The sequence below is a fragment of the Hydra viridissima genome, unplaced genomic scaffold (assembly GCF_058129835.1).
Source record: "Hydra viridissima isolate aposymbiotic clone 2 unplaced genomic scaffold, HvirCarnegie_v1 scaffold_9, whole genome shotgun sequence".
Lineage (NCBI taxonomy): Eukaryota > Metazoa > Cnidaria > Hydrozoa > Anthoathecata > Hydridae > Hydra > Hydra viridissima.
This window is the reverse complement of record NW_028324308.1, coordinates 15205529-15216878: the sequence shown is the minus strand read 5'-3', so window position 1 is coordinate 15216878 and position 11350 is coordinate 15205529. Positions and strand designations below refer to the sequence as shown.

The 11350-nt window shown below is 31.0% G+C and overlaps 1 protein-coding gene across 3 annotated transcripts in view; it reads right to left on the bottom strand.

The window, feature by feature from the left end:
* Positions 1–1335: 1335 nt before the first annotated feature.
* The window catches only part of LOC145185403 (DNA-dependent protein kinase catalytic subunit-like), a 76100-nt gene continuing 66085 nt past the window's right edge, over positions 1336–11350 (bottom strand). For all 3 annotated transcript variants that reach the window (XR_016455662.1, XM_090097793.1, XM_090097795.1), the window contains exons 84-87: positions 9227–9415; positions 8452–8503; positions 8165–8237; positions 1336–1727 (exon numbers count right to left, since the gene is read on the bottom strand). Coding sequence is in view for 2 of the 3 variants with exons in the window: in XM_090097793.1 (XP_089953919.1) it covers positions 1493–1727; positions 8165–8237; positions 8452–8503; positions 9227–9415 (549 nt within the window). In the remaining variant the exon portion in view is untranslated. The remainder of the gene's footprint in view (positions 1728–8164; positions 8238–8451; positions 8504–9226; positions 9416–11350) is intronic.

Below are 11350 nucleotides of genomic sequence, written 5' to 3'. Positions count from 1 at the left end.
ATTCTGTCACCGCTAAGAGCTCCGATCGCCGCCATCTTGGGAGGCCAATTTTGGCTTCAAATTTTTTTGAAAAAGACAATTTAATACGCTATCCAGTTATATTTTGAGATCAGTGCTCTAGACCTTGAAAAAAAAAATCTTTAGTTTTTTGGTAGAAAATCCAAAGTTATAATCAAAAAATACATCGAAAGTCTGTAAAAGTAAATTGTCGGCCGATTGGGAAATCGACTCGTAAATTGTTATACCAAATTCAGATGCAGTCAGAAAAAGCGGAAAATTCCTGATCGATCTAAGAATCAGTCATTGTTAAAGCTTTATGTTAATCAATTGGTCTACCGTTAAACGAACACGAACCATAGACGGACCATACACGAATACCGTTCGACGACACACACACACACACACACACACACACACACACACACACACACACACACACACACACACACACACACACACACACACTGAAGGCAAGTCAAAACAAATCAAAATAAGCATCAAACAAAACGCAAAACCCTTAACAAACGAACAAAAAAAACTTCACAATAAGAAAAAAAAAAATAAGGAAAAGCATTTAATTCGTACCATAGTGTCAATTGCCACCTGTACCTTTAAAGTCACTGTCATAATTTATATTATTTACAATGTTTTAAATTTGAATAAATTGTTTAATGTAAAAGTAAGTTTACTAAATTTTCCTCAGTTTTTACGTCAACGAAAAAAAAAACTGGTGGTTTTTTTTTTTAAAAACCGTGCAAAAACGTTTTTCATAGATACTTAAAAGGAATACAATGGCAAAGATGAAATTTGTTCACATGCAAATTATATGTGATTAAAAATATGTTGTAGAGGTTACAAAGTTCAGCCCTTTATCTAGGACCTTTGTTTCTATGTCTGATAACTCCTGCTTGGATATATATCATTCTTTAGTTTTTCTACGCATATTTAGTGTCAATTTACATTATAATAATTTACATTATAATCTTATAATAAACTATTATTACTAATTTACATTATAATCTTATAGTAAACTCTAAATACGCGTAGAAAAACTAAAGATTGCCGTAGAGCTCTTCTCATTGTGTACCAGCCATTGTAAGTGATCGTTTTCAGAGGTAGCTCAGCAATATGAGTTGAAAATACTAACAGCTTTCAGAATGCTTTTCAATCGAAAGATCAGTTGTATATCAACATCAAAGTTATTTAATATTTTTGGATGAAATTTGAAACCAATGAAACGTTGGCATTAACTTTGCAGGACAATTTTTTGAGAGAGCTTAAAAGTAACCGTTACAATAATTTAGACTTTTTCATATAGACGAATAAATATAAATCTTTTGATGCAAACGAAAACATTTTTGTAATAAATGAATTTACAGAAATAATTTTACATAAAAAATAATACAGTTTGTGATTTTTGCCAATAGAACTTTTTTTGTTGAAAGAGTTTGCAAAAAGAAGTCATTTACTGTTTTTAGTGTACGATTCAAATTTAAACCCATGGACACCACCCTAAATATGCGCGCCCTAGCAAATTAGGATCAGTAGCTTGATCCACTAAGCAATCCACTTGCTCTTCAACTGATAGAAACTCTTTCTCGGGGTTATTAGTTTTATCCAGTAATTTCTTGCGTACGTTGTGTTCATACGATCCTTCAGCAACGCTCACGTAGGCCTTCAATAACTCTTCATCTTTTTGATGCAAAGGAGAATTTCGTAGTTCTTCACTAAAAAAAAAGATTTAAGCTGCTAGAGAGAATGTGAAAAAAAAAGTCGCCTTAACGTCGGGAAAAAAAAAAAAAAAAAAAAAAACAACGTTGGGGAAAAAAAGAGCCACCTTCACGTCGGCAAAACTAGAAAATTTTCAGATTTCAAAATCCAAATTCTTATTTTATTTTTTTGAATTGAATATTTAAAAAAGGAAGCATGTACATATATATAGCATGTAACTTATATATAACATATAAAACGTTCAATGTCTTACATATAAGTGGTTGCATGTACTACTTTTAACTACATCTAACAAACTGGAAATAAATGAACTGTTTCACTAATTATAACTTCTGTCAGGCAATTGGTCATGATTCCAGATAACTTTTGTTAAGCAATTCGATTCCAGATAACATTATATTGGATTTTAGTTAATCTGAGATCAAAATTTGAGGATGGCTTTAAAACTTTATTGCTCTTTATAATTCTTCTCTTAATAATTCTTCCACTCATTTTTCTGTTTAATAAAACTAAATATTTTTTAATGCGATTTTAAATCAGAGCTTTAAATTTTAGAGCTTTGCAAATAAAAAAACTCAAAACTTTACAGTTTTGTTATTGAAAAGCATGGTTTTTTTTTTTTGCTAGAGAAAAAAAAACTCTTTGACAAAAACTACCGAAATCTTTTTCTCGCTTTAATAGGTGACTTTTGTTAACTTGAAGATGTTTCCAGGTCTGAAAACCAAAATGGTGCATCACTTACCAATATTTAGAAAAAGCCTTCATTTTTCACCATGTTTGTGGCACTGTGACATACAAATCATAGCCCTTCTGGTTAAATATATAAGCTACCCTTGTCATTCGGACCTTTCCGAATCTTAAAATATGGTATCCAATTTTTTCCACTACACACCGTTTGATGCATAATGATTGGGGTTTTTTTCGAGCCTTTTTCGTTGAAAAAATTGGGTTTTGTGTGCTTTTTAAAAAATAATTTCTCTATTTGTTGTATTTAACAAAAATGAGTGTTGAAAATCACACCCATTTTCGCCGTATTATGCTGTACAACGCCATTTCGATGAAGGAACAACCAGCAAAAACCAATTTGAAAGATAGTTCAAGAGGTTCAAAACGGGCGACACAAATTTCGACCACCAGGTACATCTAGCGGCCATGGAAGAGAACGAAAAGCTGTTAACACAAATACCACGTGATAACACATACTTTTTTTTGCCCCACGACTTCGATGTTAACCAATCCACGATCATATGTCGTCTCAAATAGCTCGGGAAAGTGAGGTAATTGGCTGGATGGGTTCCCCACAAATTCTTCGCCAATAACACGGCCAAACGTCTCCACATTTTTACTGATTTCTTGCAAAAAAAAAAAAAAAAAGAGCGAGCTCCGTTTCTGAAGATTCTCGTCACGGTTGATGAATCATGGGTACTCTTCAAAAACGCGAATAGAAAAGGTTTGCGTAGTGTTTCTCCAAAAAGAATGCCAAAAGATGTCCGGTGTAAGATTCGACGACACTACGTTCTTACACCGTGTTCTTACACCGGACATCTTTTGGTATTGATAAATTGACGATGAGCGTCAATAGTGTGGATTACGGGTAAGAATGACAAGCGGTAGTTCAACAACTGTGGCGTCTATCTGGCTCAGCTTGACCGCTCTCACGCTGTAATTGAAGCAAAACGACCATAAGAAAAGAACCATGTTATATTCCATGACGATTATGCCCGTCCTCTTGTTGAACGTAGTCTCGTCGAATCGATCTCCAATAAGGGATGGGAGCTGCTCTCACATCCGCCATATTAACCGACCAAAATTTACGAAGATTTGGATGACTTAGTAACCGATGTCAAAGCGTGGATTGCATCTAAGAACCGTGACTTTTTTTGCCCATGGGATCGACCACCTACCATTAAAGTGGGAAGCAGTTCTTGAAGTGGATGCTGACTACGCTTCGGAATAATTGTTAAACCATCCGTTTGTTAAATATCTTGATCGTTTTTTGTTGAATAAAACTTGTTGAAAAAATTCCGCAATAATTATGCATCAACCCAAAACCATGCACCGTTTTCGTAGGTGAAAATTTAAAAATAATGTCAAGTTTATCAAAGAAGATATAAAATTTTAACAAATTTTTTTTTTTCCCTTAAAATTGATAAAAATCTGCACAAAAAACAAGAAAAAAAATTCAAAACAAAAAAAATCACAGGAAAATCAGTATGGATTTAAGTTCTCTGTTCTCTTGACAACCTTTATGTCCCTCCAGTACTTTTGTTACATCATCACACACTTGAGCCCAGATCCATGTTTGATATTTCTTTTTACAAATACTGCTTGTTGACGCATGACATACGTCGACTTGATGGGAGATTAGCTACATCTTTGTTACTGCTGTCAGTATGAATGCTGTTTTCCAATCACTGACATTTATTAGATTCCATAAACTGCAGCAACATCCGGGGTTAAAATATACTTATTAACTACTTTTTGAAGTATTAAGTATTTTCTAATTTACATTATAGTCTTATGTTCTTTTATTTCATCTGAACTTCTCTTCAAATAGAAATTCAGAACTATTACTAAAAATCTCATGTAGACGTAGTTGCATTTTAGCAGCACTGCATTTTTTTTTTTATTTGAACCATCTTTTTATCTCTTTTATATTTTCATCTCTTTTATATTCATGATGCATTTTTTCTTTCTGCTTCAGCCGAATGTGATCCACACCACAGATTTTTTCGAAATAATATATAAAATTTCCATTTATGATACAAAGCTAACAATTGTTGTCTTTTACTAACTGAATTTAATATATTAGTTGTACTTCAGTCGTCTTATATTATGTTAAAAAATCAAATATACTTCTGCGTTAAATATAGACGTAATGTTTAGCTGTGTCTTTTATTCGGCATTTTTCCATGACGAGCTTAAGCGGTCATTCAGCGCGTGAAGTGACATTAAAAGATTATCTTCAACATCTTTGTTGAGAAAGAATTGAATATCAGACAATCTAATCTTTCTCAATCCCATCAATGCGTTTCCCATTTTCCTTAATTAAACTTATGGTCATAAGCTCAAACCGACGGCGTGCTACTAAATCAAACTTATGGTCATAAGCTCAAACCGACGGCGTGCTACTAAACAAATTGACCTTTGCCTGACTGCTGCTCAGGGTTTAAAGCACAAGATGACGTTAATCAATCAAGTGTTTCCTCACAACACAGTAGATGTAAAACCAACTGTTTGGTTCTTGATTATTTTATTAATCTTAGCTTAATCATTTCTCTAAAAGGTAGCATAAAATTGGTAATGGTGACTAGTTTAGTCACATTTGAAATTTTTGTGTGGAGATCTTGAGAAAACTTTTAAAGATATATGGAAAGTTTTAAAGATATATGGAAATGGATCGAAAAGCAGTGAATGAAGCAGCAAAGTGCAGATAATAGGTATAAAAAATCATACCAGTTGTAAGCAACATTATTAATTTCAAAAAATTGCATCAGAAATACTCTGAAAACATTAAAAGAAAACGAACTACAAGTGCAAGAACATATTTCGTCAACAATTTATCCAAGTTTAAGTTATCGTGAACTTACTAAAAACCTTCAATGAAAAACTTGTTTCAAACTTGCTTCAAACTTGTTTCAGAGATGTTTGAGACTTTTTACTTAGGAAAACATTGGTGTTTATACAACCGTTAGAAAGCCGAGGAGTACAGGCAGCCGAACCAAGTAAATTTCAAAAATCAAAGCAACTTCGAAGATTAATCAAGAAAAGCTAAGCTCTTCCCTTAAAAAGATTAAATCTGAAATGTATAGCAAGCCCTTTTACCGTGGTTGCAAGATGGCAGTGGGAATGGTGGTATTTGGGGCTGCTTTAAGTTTAACGGAATAGATTTGTGTAATATCTACACAGCTTGAATCAACCATCACACCTACATAAAGGCGCTAGAAAAATGCATAGTTTCATCCACAGACATTCTGATTAATTGAAATGATTTGTTTTTTAGTTTCAACAAGATATAATTCTTGCCAACACAGCTCGCCTTGTCAAAGCTGAGAAAATCAAATGAAATTAATTTAACATCCCGGCTACCTCGATCACCAGATATGAATCCAATCGATTCTATTTAGACTTGGGTGGACGAAAAATTTGTCAAAGTTCAAATAGGTTCCATAAATAGCATAAAAAAACATTAAGATTTGGAGTTTCAACCGAAATTTGCAACAACTTTGTTAAATAACACAAAAAATTTAAAAGATATTTATAGTTCGAGATTATGGAATAGTGATTTGATTGCCCTCCCATACTACTCATAATTAAAAAAAACCTTAAAAATAAAATAAAAGTTTTAGGTTTTTAACCTCCTACGTGGCAATTTCAAAGACTTTCATTAGTTTCTAGATTGTGCATGGTGTCCAGTCTCATCTACGACGTAGATAAAATCAGCTGAAATATTAATGTATCAACATCCAAAAATTATTCAATCTTTAATTTATAGAATACTGTGATCCTCGCCATAGAAATTGGTTCAGGCAATCGCAAACTAAGGTTAGGATTGCGGTTCATAAATTGGTAAAATTTTCCAGTCATGCAAAACATCTTCGAGGTATTTCATACTCTATAACTTAAGACATGTACCAGAAAAAATCTGCGCGGACATTATAAAAGATATTTATCTAACTATTGTATTTCGATATTGAATGTTATGCATATTTTGAAAGTACATATATTAATATTTTTAAATTTCACTTAAGAAAGTTTGTGAAGTTTTGTACGTGAGAACGCACGCACTTTGCGTTTTACACTCGACATCAGCTTTTGCACAGTCTTCGGCTGGACTTTCTTGGAAGCTCTCATCCATTAATTTTTGAAGTCTTTAATGTTTTTGGCTTCTTTTACATTGAACCTTAGTTTTCTTTTGACAAGAGCCCAATATCTTTCGATAGGACGTAGTTCGGGACAATTTGGTGGATTGCAGTGTTTTTCAACGAAATCTACTTTATGTTCTCTAAGTCAGTTTAAAGTTGTCCCAGAGTAGTGACATGATACTAAATCGAGCCAAAATAACGGGTTACCCGTGTGTGTTCTTAAAAACGGCAAAAGACTTTTCTTGAGGCATTCTTTTATGTATATTTTGGTGTTAATTGTTCCCGTAGTCACAAAACAAGAGCTTCTTTCATCACATTCACAAATTGCTTGCCAAACTAAGAATTTTTTAGCGAATTTTTGCATTCCAATGCATTTATATTTGGAATTCAGTTTCTTGTGATTAATTGCTGAATAATATTGGTGTCCTGGAAGAGATCGGAAATATGCAGCACAATAAGTTTCATCGTTAATAATCAAACAAGATTTTTTAGCACATACCTTTTTATAGAGCAGCTTTGAACTTCGAATTGCGACATTTTCTTGCTTTTCTTCACGACGAGGAACTTTTTTCTTTTTATAAGATTTATAACCACAATTTTTCTTTACTCTTTGTATAGTGGAAGCACTTGTCTTAAATTTATTCGCTAATGTTCGAACAGAAATCTCCGGTTTTCTGTCTAAGGCATCTTTTACCTTTTTACCAAGATCTCGTCTAACAAAACATTTTTTTCTTCCACTTCCTGATTTTCTTTTGATTGTACCAGTGTCCTTAAATCGTTTCACAACGCTCTGCACTGTTCTCAAAGCAATCTACAGCTCTTTAGAAATTGTTTTGTTTGATACACCAGAATTTTCAACGAGAAAATGCAAAACTTTTATCTTGATTTGATGACATTTCAATTAAAGCTAACTGTTTTAATAACAGAGTTGTTTAAATTTTGAACAACATTTATACAATCACATTTTAAAACAATTAGCTATTTTAAATGATGTACGGTTTCCGTAAACACCACATCAGAACACGCGCAGATTTTTTCTGGTTCATGTCTTAAAATACTAATCGCAATTGGTACAATTTGAGAACTTCATGAAGGTAAAAACTACGCAACGGTAAATACAACGGTAAATATTTTCAAATTCAAATGATCAGAATCAATGCTAAGGTATAATTCCCTCGAGCAGTTCTCTGCTCGCGGGCAGAGAACTATCCGAGGAAAACATCTTTTGAACAACCATAAGTAACCAGAAGCTTCCAACATAATATGGTTTTTTTCTGATGAAAAAAATTTCAGTCAAGACCAAAAAGTCAATCAAAGAAATGATAGATGGGTATGTTCAGAACCCACAGAGGTTCTCCATGTTATGCACACAAAAATTCTAGCTACTGTTACGGTATTAGGAGAATACCGTACGTCCCCCTTGTATAAATACCTACTCCCTCCCCACCCCCCTCTGAATAAATATAAAAGCTTTTTGAGTACAATTTCCTTTTGTGTAGTTTTGGTGTTAACAAAATTTTCATGAAAACATTTTTTTAAAAATATTTTTTAGAAATAAAACTTCAAACCTCGTAATAAAAGCGGGGTTTACACCGTTCAGCTTTTTCTTGCAAATATTTATTATGTGCTTTGAGTACCAGTCTGCAAAGAAACGAAAAGAAACACCATATTATAAAAAGAGTTTCCAAACAACACCAATTGAGTTAAAACTTTAAAAGTGACAATTAAAATAAAAAAATTTCTCTACAAGTTTCAATCATTTACTGATCATCAAAGCAAATTTTCAAGGTAAAAATATTGTTACATCTTTATCTATAAAAATACTTATTTACAAAACTGCATATATGAAATATACCACTAGAGCAGTCTCTATATGATGACGAGGATTCAGTTTTCTTAACGTTCATCTAAAGAAAAAAAAAAATTCATTTGCAGAAAAAAAGAATTTGCAAAGTTCCGACCACTGATTTTTATGTTTTTGGATACGCTGATACTGAAAATAATAATAAAAAAGTCGTATCACCCAGTATTTTTTCTCATTTATTTAACATCTGATCGTTTTTATATAAACAATACATTAAAGCTAAATGAAAATGGTTTGGGAGTGGTGGTAAATGGCACTTTCCCGCTTCGTCACTTCATCGAGAACAACAAAATCCATCTCATTGGAGAAAAAACTACATAAAAAGCTTCAAAGGGAAGGGAAAGAACAAGAAAAAAAAACAAACAAAAAAAAACATTTCAAATATATGTATTGAAATGGTATATGGTGTGTTATGTTAAATAAAATCTCTAATTAAACAGAAGTGAAGGATCAAGGTTTTTTTTCTTTTAAAACTTGCCCGATTTTTAAAAACAATTAAAGGCCATTCTTTGAGAGAACTGTAGGCGAAACAAACAAACTGATGCCAGATAGGGGTTCAGCAGACAAAATGCATAATATTCAGCTGGGTTTGTTAAAAAAGTATTCAGAACATATTTTTTGTTGGCCTGTATTATTTAGTAAGCAACTTTATTAAGACTTTCAAGCATTGAAGAGATCTTTAGTATATGAAAACTTTTACATAATGGATTTAGGATTATGAAATTAAAATTACTTACAATTTTTGTAATAAAAAACTAGAACATACCTGCCAATCAATTAAAGGTTCATTAATGAAAATATCCATAGTACTAATCAACACCTTTGTGTGTCTTCGCAGTGCTTGCAAGACAGCCATCATGGATTGCTTGTAAGGAGAGGGGTCTTTTAGTGGAACAAGAAGGTTCAGCATTTGTTTTGTTAAACGAAATGGAAATAATTCAGGTATCTTCAATTTCTTAAAAAATTGACAAAGACTTTTTGACTTAATAGTTTAAAAAAATATATGAAAATATACAAAATATCTAAAAAATTAAATTAAATTGTGAAATTTTACTTAGAATTGTTACATTACAGACCAATATACTAATAGAATATACTGGCCTACTTTGCTAAACTTAGTCAAAAGTAAGTCTCAAAGAATAAATCATGTTGGCAAAAAAAGTGATTTTGTGTATCAGAGTACTTTTAAATATCAAGTTATGACTACTTAAACAAACACCGATGTCAAATTATTAGATTGAGTCATAAAACAACTCCATCTTTAACAAAAAAAATTTATTCCCTTATAAAATAATAATAGTAATAATAATAATAATAATAATAATAATAATAATAATAATAATAATAATAATAATAATAATAATAATAATAATAATAATAATAATAATAATAATAATAATAATAATAATAATAATAATAATAATAATAATAATAATAATAATAATAATAATAATAATAATAATAAAAACAACAACAACAACAACAACAACAACAACAACAGCAGCAGTTGCAACAACCATATCCCTAAAAAACCTTTAATTCTTTTTGAATAGATTGCCTTATTTGACATAAAGAAGTTCTCAATAAACTCTGTTAATCATTAGCCTTTCACAAATTGAAAAATATCATTTTTCACTTGCAATCAGTTTTGTAGAGATCTAAAAACTCTTTTTACTGAGAGTTTTTTACTATCTTTTCTAATTGGCAGTATATTGTTATATCTTTAACATGTTTGCTTTCTCCTACGTATTTCAGGACAGATTATTTCTTCCCATAATGCTAATACTGTATCATAAGTTACATGAGCTACACTTTTATTCCCTCCATTTTCAAATTTAAAATTCAGAAGATTAATTTTATGAGACTAAAAGAGATTTACTTATTGCAAGTAGGTTATTCTTAAAAACAGAAATTATTCATGGCTCAACTTAACACTAACTACTTCAAATCCATTTAAAAAAAAAGTTTTTTAAAAAAAATTAATGAAAGATAAGTAAGAAAATCTAAGTAAGAAAATCTAAGTAAGAAAATATAAGTAAGAAAATATAAGTAAGATTATCTTTAAAGGATGATGCAAGGAATTCTTAACTGCTAACTTTTTGTCACTGCCTGCTTCGATTTTCTTTGGGCATCTTTAAAATATTTGTAATATAACCATCAGCCTTTTCTAATATGTTTGAGGTCATGTGCCAAAGCAACAAACTCTTTAGTCTGTAACTTATCTTTTAAAAAAGACTCCTCACAAATCAATCACTCATAATTTATTTCCTTAGGTACAAATGTGCATTCACAACTGTAAATCACACAAAAAGTAAAAAAATGATGTTCCATAAAATTTAGAATTTATATGGGTAACATGGATAATAACTATGGATACTTATTCAATTTATATATCACCAAACAATCAGCAAAAAATAACTTCAGGATTCCAATATATTTTAGAAATAGCAACAACTAAAAAATTTATAATCATGTACAGTAGACTGATCCAAATTATTGTCTAAGTTTTTTTTTTTAAATTAATATCAATTTGGGTCATAATTTCTTTTGTTTGCATGAGTAATTTCTTTTGTTTGCATGAGTTTTATAGACCAAAAATGAAATAGATTCAGTAATAGTCAGAGGTGGCGCAAAATTGAACAATTTTAGTGGAGACTAAAAAATGTTATGTAATTTTTCAATTTTTTTTGCTTATTTGAAGTAATTTCATTTTTTTGTTCAATGGTTTCATTTTATATAATTTAGCCTAAAATCTGAAAATAAGTATTTATAAACGTTAGTTTTAGTTCATTTGAAATATAACAGATGTTTAATAAGATTATGATAAACTCAATATAGCAATCTGTAAAACCAGGTTTTAAAAAAAAGAATATTAATTGTATTGCAACTT